The 14,435-nt window shown below is 41.2% G+C and overlaps 1 protein-coding gene across 6 annotated transcripts in view; it reads right to left on the reverse strand.

Annotated features, from left to right (window-relative positions):
- Positions 1-14,435, reverse strand: part of LOC108935201 (nuclear factor 1 A-type-like) — a 75,753-nt gene that overhangs the window by 11,015 nt on the left and 50,303 nt on the right. For 3 of the 6 annotated variants that reach the window (XM_029250218.1, XM_029250219.1, XM_029250216.1), the window contains 4 exons: positions 14,064-14,178; positions 12,899-13,014; positions 5,131-5,256; positions 1,041-1,219 (listed from right to left, as the gene is read on the reverse strand). In XM_029250218.1, the coding sequence (XP_029106051.1) occupies positions 1,041-1,219; positions 5,131-5,256; positions 12,899-13,014; positions 14,064-14,178 (536 nt within the window). Of the gene's footprint in view, positions 1-1,040; positions 1,220-5,130; positions 5,257-10,811; positions 10,863-12,898; positions 13,015-14,063; positions 14,179-14,435 lie in introns of all 6 variants that reach the window. The other 3 variants (XM_018753617.2, XM_029250217.1, XM_029250220.1) reach the window with 3 other exon arrangements.

The following is a 14,435-nucleotide window of genomic DNA, read 5'->3' on the forward strand; positions in this document are numbered from 1 at the left end:
GACAGAGAGAGACAAGTTTACAAAGTTTTTTGATGTAATCCCAAACTTCTGTGAGTTCTCAGTATTTGAAAGATATTACAGTGACACAAAGAGCTGCAAACCTTTCTGATTATCCCACACTTACATATGAAAGATAACATCTAGGTTCACCCGCTCTGGCATAACTATACATATACTATTGGGCTGATGTACGGCTGACCTATCAATGTCTGATCACAGCGGGTGTGTGCGTGTGTATGTGTGTGTTTTACAAAATCAAATTCCATGTATTTTAATACTAATACTATGGGCCTGTGACTTTTTGGTTGCAACAATAGTTTTCCTATAGCGCTGTAGACGTAGATGTGTTGAAGAGTCAGATAATGGTGGACAGGAGGCCTCTGTGAATAGTAAACAAAATTCTAAGAGGGAGCTTATGCGTGGTTTATCCATGCCTCTCGAACATGAGATCAGGAGTGGAGGATGGTCGAGTGGGCTGTTGCTACGGTGTGTTTTTCAAATTATTGTGTTGGGTTGCTAACAGCTGCTGCTTGGATTTATGTTTGAACTGCTTCATAGCTGAAGAATCCGCAGTCATATGCGAGCTCTGAGCTCTCTGTCCCCCAGGTCACACCAACTTAGGCATTCCAGTTTCTAAGCAACACGCTCCCTCTGGACTATTAAGACTACATCAGTGCTTGATAAACAGCTAAATGTTTCCCTTATGTTTGCACAGATATTACGCAACTGTTATTGCGGAGATCATGGATGAGGTGTGTGTATCAGATCTCAGATATACTGTGAGAATCATACAATATGTGAGTGCAGTGTGGCTTTGCATAAATAAACAGGATAATCTGTTTTTAAGGAATTATATATTGTGTTGAAAAGCGCACATGAATTCCTTAATAATTCAGAATGCAATACGACAAGTGAACACTCAGACCGCTACTGAAGCCTCCCCACACACACACAAATATGCACATTTTTAAATTGTGCTAAGTGTAAATGTGCACACAAACAGAAAACCGTGGGAGTAAAAGAAGGAGGGTAAAGCTTACATGAAGAAAGCCCACCTGTCCAGCCGGCTGACCGCTGTCAGGGCAGACAAGTTGGACAAACTCCTTAAGGGTGTCCTGAGGGTGGTAGCGGATGGCAGGGTGGGAGAAATAAGAGCCGGGCTGTTGGATGATCGGCGATGTGGGGAAATGGAGGGCTGATGGCGAAGTGTGTGGACTCGCTGGAAAAGAAAGAGACACGAAGATTAGCAACAGGGGGTAGTGGATGGAGAAGATGAGCAAACATGTGGACTATCCAAAGAACACAGGAACTCGGGCATACGCACACAAAGAAATACAGACCATAATTCAAGCTTTTACAGAAAAGGAGAACTTCTGGAGTGACTGTGATGAAAAAAGACAACATAACATAATCAAGATGTTCTGAGACGACAGCAAAAAACTTTCTTATTCCAAGGAACACAGGAACATGACTGCAAACTCATCCAAAGCACAAAAAACAGTTAGAAAGAAAAAAAGAGGAAAAGTGACCGGAATGTCCTTTATTCTGAAAATGTGCTTTGTGTTAATATTTTATTTGGCGCCAGATCAATTAAAAAAGAAAAAAAATAAAAAACAGAAACGACAAAAGTTACTGTCTGACGCAATTAATTGATATTGCTAGTCACCGACCGCGGACAGTTCTGCACCTGGGACTGAAAGCTTGAGTGCGACTGAAGTTTTTGTAAACCCTGATCAGTATGCCTAGTTCAGAGAAAAGCGCCTTCCGCAAAAATAAATGAAAATGTCAGCGTGTGATAAAAAAAATTTAATTACACTACTGTTAACATAATATATAGCTATTAGTTATTAAAGCAATATAAGGAATATGACGCGCAGGTCATTTTAGCAGAGATGCATTGCAGCTCAATTAATAAGGCTACACAGCCATACTACATAAACAGTGCAAAAAACAGAGCTCCTTGCTGCAGTAATTCACTTAACTTGGCCATGATTTATGACTCTGTCAATACTTGGTGACTGGAAAGTGGACGTCAAGACTGCTACGCGAGCATTCATTTTACAGCGATAATACATTGGCCAGAATTTCAGGCTTCTTCCTTTTAATCTGTCATTTATTTCATTGGCTTTTCATGTCCCGTCGCTGTTCAAGAGTCAGGAAACACACTTCTGGAGGAGAAGTTGCAGAAATGAGGAAAGCTTCGGGCAAGAAAGTTCTTGAAGAAAGGAGAAAGCGTGTGTCCACTGTACCACCTGCGCGCTGGAAAATTACTGTGAAATCACTGCACACCCTCAAATAATCCACTCTGAATCTTTTGGCCATCCATTGTGAGCCCACAGCACGTCGACTGTAAACTCATTGTTCATTGAGGGCACATAGATCCGTGGTAAACAATTAGTTCGGCTCACTAATTCTTCAGAAAACAAAACAAGACAAATTACAGTTTGTAATTTTTTTTAAAGCAATTTTACCATTTTACTGCCCCTCAGTTTATACTGTATATAAACACTTTGAGGAATTTTGTGTATTTGTGTGAGCACCATGTCACATGCAGGTATGTCAGGTGTCACACAATCTGCAGTATTTGTGCCATAATGTTTCTGCTTCATGTTTTGCAGTTTACGTCTGGAATTTCAGCATCAGTCTTCGTAGCTGACATCATGACCCTTCTGCAATTTGCCCCTGGATCCCTACCTTCGTAAATAGTCACCGTTATTTAGCTCACTTCTCTGTCCAAGGTGACTGAAATGTCAGAATCAGCTTCACAATGATTTGCCCACTTTTACAGCAGCGCATTCTTGCCGTATCAAGACAGAGTACCAAAGGTACGAGAACAGTGTGGGGCTTGACTTCATTCGATATTTATTTCAAATTAAAAAGTTACCTCTGCTTCAGGTGTATGTCATCTTGCCAATTTTTGCATTATATTCAGCAATATAACACTGAGTAACATTCTTTAACAACAGTTCAACTGACATCATGCAAAGCTTTCATCATCTTCATAAAAACTAACTCTCAGAAATATTTCACCAACTGGTATTTTAGATACAGAATTGCATACTTTTTCCAACTCCTTGAGTTTTACCTGTGGCACTCATAACACTGATTCATCAAAGTGTTTCATCGGCTATTAGACAGTTGACTGAAAGAGCTCTGCACTGGAGTTAAAATTTAGAGCTGGCAAAAAACGTAAGAGTTATAACTTCAGCAGTGCAGTACACGACAAGAACAAAAGATTGATGAACATTAATTTTTAATACACACACACACACACACACACATTTGCTGAAGTTGCTTGTCCCAAGCGGGGTTGTGGTGAGCCAGAGCCTAACCTGGAAACGGGGCTGGAGAGGGACACACCCAGGATGGGACGCCAGTCCATCACAAGGCACCCCAAGTGGGACTTGAACCCAAGACCCACCAGAGAGCAGGACCCAGCCAAGCCTGTTGGGCTACCACACCCCCCCCCCCCCCTTTAATTTTTAATAATGATTAATAATTAATATTAATTCATTATTCTTGTTGTTCAGTAAAAAAAATTATCCAGCTGTATAAATGGGTAAATAAATGGAAGTTTGTAATAACTGTAACCTTAACATTGTAAGTCGTTTTGGAGAAAAGTGTCAGTTAAATAGGTGCGCTTATATGGGACAGCTGGTAGTGTCCTGGTTACAGCTATTGCTTTTGAACCTAAAGGTTACAGGTTCAATTCCCACTTCTGGCCGTAGCACCCTTAAGCAAGGTACTTCCCCTCAATTGCTCCAGTAAAGTTACCCAGCTGTAGAAATGGGTAACTAATTGAAGGTAGACTAACACTGTAAGTTGCTTTGGAGAAAAGCATCAAATGAATGTTAACGCTCTTGTTATAATTGTTTGTTTAGCTGACACCTTTTTTCTAGGCAACTTACAATGCTACACAAGCAACTTTAAGGTACACAGCAAGGTACTGCATCATCTTGACCAACTGACCACACCTTTCAGTAGTTCAGGTACCTTATTTCAAGAGTTATTTTAACAACATTAGATGTCTGTCTTCCAGAGCACAGATTCATTGCCTGTTTCAGATTGCAAAGCAGTGCTATTGCTAACTTTGCAGGTGCCCAGCTCACCATAAGTGGCGCTGTGAGCAGGAAAGGACCCCAGCTATCTCACTCACCCAAAGGGACATGTGACACGTGCCTGTGTATTCGAACCCGGGCCTCCATAGTATGACGCACAACAATTTTCCAACGCACCCTCTGTCCCAAAATTTCCAGGACTGCTTTTTTGGAGAGAGAGAGAGGACCAAACATATTATTTCGGTCTGGTTTTTCAATATAAAATTTGAGGTTCCTCTGTGATACCGCATAGTGACAGAATGTAATCCTGCTTTGCTCAGCCCCATAAGCCACAGGGTTTCAAATTTCCGGATAAAAATACAATTATGTATGAAGTCTGTAATCTCCCAGATGCATGCATTTTCCAGATAATATCAGGTCATTCACAGCAGGTGGAACACATTAACAAGCTCTCTGGAGGATGATAGCCTCTCTCTGACTGTTCCTGAACCCTGAACTTCTGACACGCACAGCTTTGACTGGGGTGAAGAGCATGAGAGCCCCTTACAGCACCTTCTTCGCAAGGCACGGTCAGTGCCGGCAGCGCCAGTGTACACCACAAAACTCCCAGTCCTCACTGAAAGGAGCCAAAAACAACTAACGTTTTCTACAATAAAATCTGTACAGCATCTGACACAAAATCTTGCGTTTTATTTCTGTTCAGCTGGATGATATCAAATATTGTCAAGACAGTGAAAAAGAGAACATATTATAGCTAAGAAAACGACACGAAATAAGCAATCACTTTTTTGTTCACTTCAGAACAAATTCAATCATCACAACTAAGAGAAACATTTTTTTTTTCACAAAACATCACTATGAACATAACACCATGACACCATACATAAGACAGGTAAGAGAAATACCTAAGCATGTATGGATTTCCCAGCCATTTACTTACAAAACATGGAAAAGGTAAAATGATGCTAAGTCACAGAGTGTTAGGGTGTTTATTACCGTGGTCGCAAGTCGTTTATGATCAAATGAGACAAGTTACAAGAAAGGTCTAGGGGTCACTGGGTGGGGCACTCACCTTTGGGCCCCGTGAGGATGGGCCGGTGATGGTGTGAGAAAGCCGTTCGAGAATGGGTCTGCAAAGGGACTGGGCTGCTGAAACCAGACCTTTCTGACTTCTTTAATGCAGTGGGTGACAGCATCCCTGGCAAGAGCGATTAATAAGTGCACTTTAATCATGCAAAGCTCATGGAGTTACAGGGCAGCATGGGGGTGCGAGAGAACACAGGGGGAGGTGGGGTAAGGAACAGCGTTAAGGTTCAGCCAAGGCAAAATGGAAGGGGATCTGTTACGGAAAGATGAGACATGGGATTGCATTGAGGCATCTCTGTGTGAATAAATTTATTTTTTCTGATGTACATTCCCCTACAAAAGTCGAATAAAAATGGGACCAAAAATCCAGCATTACTTATGATTGTGGAGGAGTGTCATTACTGTGGAAAAGTTTCTTTGGTCACATGATGCGGGATCCAGACCATGATGCGTTCACATCCTGGCCATATTTTATACATTAGGAGATACACCTGGAATAACTGAAACTCAGCAAGGAACAGCCCAGTCACTAGGAAGCTGATATACGTTTACCACAAATTCGAACATCAGTCACATATTCTTTTTACTGCCTTCAGCCATGTCATTTATATTAACCAAAGTTGTACAAAGCAGGTGTTTTTTACACACACACACACTATCTGAAACTGCTTGCCCCAAGCGGGGTCGCAACAAGCTCGACAGGGTGGGGGGGGACACCCAGGGCGGGATGCCAATCTATCACAAGGAACCCAAGAAGGACTCAAACTCCAGACCTGCCAGAGAGCAGACACAGGCCAAGCCCGCTGTGTTTTTTTACAGGTAGTTCAAATAATCTGCACTGACTGCTAACAAATAAACAACACAAATTTTTACATGTCATGAATTTTGCATTAAAATTCACCAAATACGTGTAGCTAAATCCTTTCTGTATGTTTAAGACATGGCATTTCAGGTGCAAAGGGAATATATTAATGGATGTTTAAACATTCAGTGTTCAGTCCAAGAAACATTGAAAGCTTCAGTGTTTAAGACATTAACTGTATTAAGGAATCCATTGTACACCAAGAATAAAGCAGTAAATACTAATTTGGTACAGGGGGCGTGCTGGTGCAGCGGGTTTGGCTGGGTCCTGCTCTCTGGTGGGTCTGGTGTTTAAGTTCTACTTGGGGTGCCTTGTGTTGGACTGGCGTCCCGTCCTGGGTGCGTCCCCTCTCCCTCCAGCCTTGCGCCCTGTGTTGCCGGGTTAGGCTCCAGTTTGCTGGAACCCCACTCAGGACAAGCGGTTTGAGACAGTGTGAGTGAGTGAGTGAGTGAGTGAGTGAATGTTTCTATTAATTTGGTAGAACAGGGAAAACAAAATGTGAGTCTTGTTCTGTGCAAATATTCTATTACACACCAGTCATAAACTGAGAATAGACTATTCATATAAGGTCTTTTCATTATCAGATCAATTCGGTTAAAACAAATAAGAAGTTAGTAAAATCAATGCCAAACCATCCTGCATTTATATATTCCAATGCAGCTCTCAGAATGACAGTGCAATACTCTGTGCAAGTGCAAAATTATTGAGTACATACATTTATTCATTTAGTTGATGCATTTCTCCAGAGTGACTTACAGTGTTAAGGTCACAGCTATTCACCCATTTACACAGCTGCATAATTTTTCTGGAGCAATTTAGAGGAAGTACCTTGCTCAAGGGTACTACAGCCAGAGTGGGGAATCAAATCTACAACCTTTGGAGCCAAAGGCAGTAGCTCTAACCACTATGGTACCTACTAGCTGTCCCATAAGATGCAAGCGTGTACATGTACATGTAAAAGTTTTTGAACATATAATAGAAAACCATCTGGCATCATCTCATACCATTAGGTAGAAATGTTGAAATGTCTAGCACTGTTTGCACAAGTCTTGCACGTATGCAGTTTATGTAGTCTGTGTAGCTAACTGTGTTGTTTTATGTAGCACCACGGTCTTGGAGGAACGTTGTTTCGTTTCACTCTGTACTGTACCAGCTGTATATGGTTGAAATGACAATAAAGCCTCTCTTGTCTTGTCCTAACCTACAGCAATAATCAAAACCCTGAATTATGAAAGGATTACTGTTACTCAAGGCCATGTTACTTCCTGTATTTCCCAATCCTTCTTTTTTTATCCCAAATCCATCCATGTAGCAACTCACACACACTGCAGCAAGTTAGGTTGTAGAGAGCTGGAGCCTAACCCAGCAACACAGGGAACAAGGACACACCCAGGACAGGATGCCAGTCACGAGGAACCCCAAGCAGGGCTCAAACCCCAGACCCGCTAGAGAGCAGGACCCGGCCAAGCCTGTTGCACCACCATGCTCCCCCAGGTAGCAAGTGAATTGTGATATTCTTTGTAAATGATAAGATTACAATAGCCTTTCTACAATAAATGTGCAGAAATATATGACAGAATATGTTGTCCATAAATATAAGCAGCTATGTTAACAAACCATTTTAGAATAATTAATGATCACACCCGCCTCAACCTCAACCCTAAGAAAAACTGCTTGGCATCTTTCAGTTTCCAATGTCTTGCATTAGAGAGGATATGGATGCATTTGATGTCTGTTGACTGGTATCTCGGAATTTCTGTGTATGCATTTATACTGAAATGATCAAATCTTGCCACCAGATACAGATATGGGACTGTTCAATGAGAGGAAGAGCATCTGCATACAGAAAATCAATATGTGACGCTGGGGAGATTGCATTGTCTTCATCTGCATTACTGTGCTCCATCTTTCAGGGAGGACCCTGATCACTGCTGATAGCAACAAAGTTTCATCAACGCAAGACACCAGTGCTTTGGTGTAGGTTACATGACTGATGGAGCATGAAAGAATGATGGGTAATGTTGACTAGATGTCTGAACAACAACAGAATTACAATGACTTTGCTAAACCTGCCGAACACACATCCAATCACTGACACTTTACTGTTGCACCGTGTGTGGTCAAACATCAAGACAAGAAACAAAAGAATGAAATGCACCACAAAGTGATCTTATAGAGCAACCACTACTCTGTTTGTCTCTCTCCAGGATCAAGCTGCACATCAACATACTCTGAATGTCTTCTACACAACATAACAATCTGGAATTCATGTTATATTTATAATTTCATTTTTGTTTTGCATTGATCAAGTTTCTTCCTTAGTCCTTAAAAGTAATTAGTAGTATGACACTGTAAATCACCAATAATAGAAGAATAAAGAACCAGTAAACTTACATGTAGGACATATTTTGCATTATAAGACTGTGGAATGTAATATGACAGTACCGATTAAATATCCACATCATAAGAGACAGGTTCCCTGATCTTTCTGAATAAGAACACATCACAGCCTTTGGTCTGAAGCCTAAAGAGATGAAAGAACATGTGCTCAAGAGAAGCTGCACTTTTGCAGGAGAGCACAGTGTTGATTAAACTTAACATTAAGAATTCTGACTCTTCAGTGCCTTTATTCTAGTGCCCTTTTTAGTTATTTCTTTGGTCAAGTGTCAAGGAGCCAACAGCAACCTCTACCTCACTCTGATGTGTTAAGTGTGGTTCAGCACTGCTTTAGGCTGAACACCTGTTTTGACCTGATGTGACAGCCTCTTATCTTCTTTCCCAATCATCATCAGTACATAATATGGTGCACTCATAGCCTCTAAACATTAAAGATTCTTTGTCCCAAAAGTTCTGGTGAACTGAGCAAAACTCAATCAAAAGAATACATACGTGTATGAGTGTGTGTGTGTGTGTGTGTGTGTGTGTGTGTGTGTGTGTGTGTGTGTGTGTGTGTGCAAACGTGCAAAATGGGACCAATCCAGTCTGTGCATAGGACAGGATGTGGCAAACTTGAAGACTGAAAGTGAGGAACAAACACCTTAAAATGTTCTCTCACCTGAAATCTGGACTCGTAAACTCAGCATTTTCTCATCGAAAACCCTATTAGAGACACACCATGTTTTTTGACCTGTGTGTTCCCCCTGTATTCCTTCTCCACAGACGTACAGGCAAACTCCAGGAAATACAGAGAAGATTCTGTGTGTCCGTGAGCTCTTGTCGAATCTAAGGTGACGCTCAGCATCGTCTACATGTAACCCATGATGCGCAACAACACAGTATCCCGATAGCTATTTGGTTGAATAACTTGTTTATAGAGGTAGGCTATGATGTGTGTCTGAATATAAGCAAACTACAGGGGCAGTTCAACAAAAAAAATATCTAGTCTGAGACTAATGATTCCTCTTGAAAACAGATTATATGGTTTTTCATTCCTATTTTTTCTTTTCCTCAAAGGAAATTACAGGCTTCCCGCATTTCCCGAAGGCTCCTTTTACAAGAATTCGGACTTATGAACACTTGTAATTTGTAACCTAAAATGTGCTTAATGAGTTATTAACTCATACTTAGATGGAACACTTTACAAAATTTCAACTCAAAATAGGTTGGTGATGTCAAGAAGCATACAAGCCAAGCAGCCCCCACCCTCCATATGTGATCTGGGTTCTCTTGCACATCTAAGTTGTGTTGTAGCTGTATGCCTGCAACTCCAAAATCTTGACTTCTTAACATTTATTATAATAATGAGCCCTAAAGCGAAAAAGTTTCAAAGAAAGTGCAAAAGGTGTTGAAAATGTTAAAAGGCAAAGGAAAGCCTTACCTCTCAGCTTATTACTATGATTATATTTACAGTGGCACAATATCATTGCTGCCTTACAGAACCTGAGCTGTTTAGGTGTAGGTTTGAATCCAGCTCAGTCAGTGTAGAATTTGCATGTTGTCTTCATGTTTGTGTGGGATTTACCCAGATGCCCTGGTTTCCTCCCACAGTCCAAACATATGCAATTCAGGTGAATTGGTGATTGTAAACTGCACATAATGTGTGAGTGAATAATTGTATCTCTGCCTCCTTTGTAATGGACTGGAGTCCCACTCAGATTGTACCCTTCTTATTCTTATCCCCTATGTTTCTGAGATGGCTTCTGGTCTGCTATGACCAACTTGAGGCAGGGTACACCCTGGACACCATAGGACAATCACATATACTCATTCACTCACTTACACACACACACACACGAAGGGCAATTTAGAGGCACCAAATCACCTGAAACATGTCTTTAGACAGTTGAAAGGAAATGACATTCACATGGAGAGAACACTTAGAACTGAGTCAGGAGATGTGAGGCATTATCGTCCTAAGAACAACAGAATAAAAAAGCACACTACATTATAAATGAAATAAAAGATATAAGATGAGAGGGAAAGGGGAAAAAAAGGAACACACAAATGATTCTGAATATTAAGCTTAGATTTAAAGGTGTCTAGAGTTCAAAAAACCCTTTATTTTTCCCAATTTAATGTAAAGGTAACGGAGAGATTTCTATACGAAAATTTACTTTAGAAACAGAATTTTAAGAACAAATTACACTTGTTTGTCGAAGGAAATCTGTATTTTGTCCATTTACACAAGTTGACAGCCAAGTTGTAACAGATGACACCAGTAAACATTGCACAGATAACATCAATAATGCAGTTACATGGGGCTAGAAAAATGTTTCACACTGACCACAGCACGAACATACTAAACAAAAAAGTAAGCTATTCTGTCCCAACAGGCCACAAAGTGTGAAACAGAAGGGTATTATTACCTTGTCTCAAGATGAATGTACTAGCTAGTGAGCCACGCAGTTTATATGCAGCTTCGAAAGACAAGGAAAAAGAATAAGGGAACAAAAATAGTAAGCAAGGTAAATGCACATTTTTCTTTTGTGTATTACCTTATCACCGAAGTAGCCACATTGTGTAAAAACGCATATGAAGGTTTGATTTCTGACATGGGTGTGATGGATGGCGTGCTGTTCTCGCATCCGGGGAGAGCCCTGACTTCTGCTCTTCTCAGAAACGTGTGGGCCTGGGTCTTGAACCAGCCCCATCACTTCTTTGAACAAAAAGCTCTGCTGGCCTCTGTTGTCATACAAGATCCCCACTGAACCTGGCTGAACCTGGTATCCACCTGAGATCAAACTGCAACTGACTGTGGACCTGTTTCCAGTATACACTGGGTCCTCGTGTTATTAGCATTCCATTTTAGAATTTTCAAAGCTACATTTTGCTTTCTATTTATTTTTAATTTACTTTCTTCACTTGTCTGTTTTCAAAAATGTCAAATGTTTGTTGCCATGAAAGCAACCTGTGTTTCCACATCCAGCCATTAGTTGGCAGCAAAAATCACTTAGCATGAATATGACTTGGACTAATCCTACTTGCTTCTCCAGTGTTTAGACTTTGTGTCTGGTGTTTCTGAGTGCTGCGCAATAATATAACAAGATGAAGAATGTTGTGTATGTAAATTACATAAAAATGGCAGAGAACAAGAGTTCATAAAGACTATATGTTTTTATTTTAAGGCATTTTAAATATGTTGTAATTTTAGTGTAGCTGGAAGTGAATAAATATTTTGAAAAGCCATTCAGTTTATTTTTTTTATTATTATAGCTATATCTTAGACTTTTACTGAAAAATCAGGGTACAGTTCTGTGATTATGCTTTTAATAATAGTGTAGCTAATAAACATATATAAACAATAAGGCAAACTGAAACTGGGCAAATGCTGACAAAAGCTGAATGTGCTTATGTAATGAATCAGTCGACAATCAACACCAAATTAGTTGTGGAGATGCCAAATTTTTTTTAATTTTCCAGAATTTTAATGCAGACTTTATGTTAACTTTTATTTTAATTTTCACTGGTAGCAAACTGGTTAGAGCTATTGCCTTGGGACCTGAAGGTCACAGACTCAATTTCCACCCCTGGTGGTAGTACTCTTGAGCAAGGTACTTACCCTAAATTGCTCCAGTAAAATTACCCAGCTGTATAAATGAGTAAATAATTGTAAGTCTCTTCGAAAAAAGTGTAAGGTAAATTTCAAGTTGTTTCAAGTTAATAAAAGATAATGATAGAAATGTCCTGTACCAAACTGGTGTTTCATCCACAGTGCTCCCTGTATTTGTTTTCAACACAGACTCCAGAACAAAGTGACCCTGCTTATTGCAAATGGTTGATGAAAATCGAATAACTAAATAAATAACTTAATTAATAAAAGTCTTACAGCATATTTCAATTCATTGTAGTTTTACCTTTGGTTTCTTACAGAACGTCTACCCTGTGAATAATTCGATGGACATCTGTATTAATAAGATTTTGCTGGTTGTGATGTAGTGGTAAAAATGAGTTTGGATTTACAAGCAAATTGAGTTATGAATAGAAATCCACTCCCAGTTGCATTTGTAAATTGAGGACCAGTGTACTCAGTTTATAAGAGCAGTCCCCATGATATCATATGGAAAAAAGAGAACAAACTGCATGGGGTAGGTTTTCATCTTGGTAGGTAATTTCTCACAATAATAGCAATGTGATGCTTCTGTTTATGGTATTTCTCTCCTGCATCTCAGGTTTCTTGTACATGCAAAAGTCTCTCCAGAACTATTTTCCACATAAAATTATTTACGGAAAATAACAATGAATTTATGATTTCCAAGAAGTGAGTTATAAATCACAAATGGAAAGTTACAGCACAATGTCCGCATCATTAATTACTATGCACCCACCACCCCTAACGCTAACCCTTCTCACTCAATCCCGGTGATCATTTTCCAAAGTTATAGAGTAACTGCCTCAATGGTCAGTACCAAGGATCCAATAAGGATATGGGTATTGCAGGGGGGAGGTCAGGTACCTGTGTCCACCTCATGCCAGCTGCTGCTCCCTGGTGATCGTCCTTGCCCTGCATAGAAGGACTCTTCTCCTGGGCTGCCAACATCATCCTCTACGCACTTGATACGCTTGGCAGAGCTGTGGGGAAATTGGAGGTCAAGCAAACTCATGCATGGTGGAGGAAGATGCTTCAACATGCCATACACTCAGAGCACATATTTTGCCACAACCTGCAACAAAGCAAGGTATGACGTGTAAATGTATTGTAAATGTTGTCACGGCCCCGGGAACGAGCGGAGCGGCAACACCTGTGGCTAATTGAGAACCCTCGGGATATAAGGAGCTCTGAGTCCACACCACGATGCGGATTCTCGCAAACACCTTTGTGGTTTTGCAGTCTCAGCATCCTTTCCTTGCTCGTTCCCTTGTTCCCGGTTTTTGACTCTCGCCCGTTCTTCCTGAGTATTGACTTCGGATTGCCTGTACTGTGACGTTCGTGCCTTGCAAGACCTTTGCCTGTCCCTGACTTCGTTTGTGTCCTGTCCTACGAACCTCGTTGAAAGATTAAAACCAGCCCGCAACTGGGTCCACCACCTACCTGTCTCCAGCCTGCTTTTTCCAAGTATGACAAAATGTAATTATTTTATTAATTAATTATTGCTAACTTATAATTCAACGTGGGTGGGGTGCGGTGGTGCAGTGGGTTGGACCGGGTCCTGCTCTCCGGTGGGTCTGGGGTTCAAATCCCGCTTGGGGTGCCTTGCGACGGACTGGCGTCCCGTCCTGGGTGTGTCCCCTCCCCCTCCAGCCTTACGCCCTGTGTTGCCAGGTTAGGCTCTGGCTCCTCGTGACCCCGTATGGGACAAGCGTTTCAGACAGTGTGTGTGTGTGTGTGTGTGTGTGTGTGTGTGTGTGTGTGTGTGTGTGTGTGTGTGTGATTCAACGTATGGTCACGGTAGTATGTGAACAGTCTAAGTGAGTAAAATATAATCACCCATCCTTGCAAGGACAACCCACAGTCTTTGATGATGATGACATGTGCAATGATTTCAGTAAGACATTTTTCATTTGATTTCTTACTTCCCTGCATTGAGAGTGGTGAAACACCACCTCTGTGAATTAATGAAATACAACGGAGTTGCCCAAGTGAGACAGCAAAAGGAAATCATTTGGAATGGATTAGTTACCTGCTGGAAGTGCTGGGCAGTGGCCGGCGCATGGCCCCTGGACTCATGCTGTAGTAGGAGGAGCTCTCCAGGTCTGTAAGCGAGAAGGTGGATCCCACCCCTGACGCAATGGGGGCTGCAACAGGCAGGTGCACAATGAGATAGAATGAGAGCACTCCCTCAATTACATTATCTCATTACCCCACTAGGTCACAGATGGATGGGGGCAGTGTGGGTCTGCCTAAAGGTTAATACCGTTTGTTCTGAAGGACGTGAAATAAAAGTGTTCTCTGGACGGTTCTGACACGTGGTCCGGCCACGCAGCGGCGTCTCTTTCGCAGCACGGCTCTACATTCAGTACTGAGCATCGCTGAACATCTCACATGGTGCAAA

Source organism: Scleropages formosus, chromosome 3 (genome assembly GCF_900964775.1).
Source record: "Scleropages formosus chromosome 3, fSclFor1.1, whole genome shotgun sequence".
NCBI lineage: Eukaryota > Metazoa > Chordata > Actinopteri > Osteoglossiformes > Osteoglossidae > Scleropages > Scleropages formosus.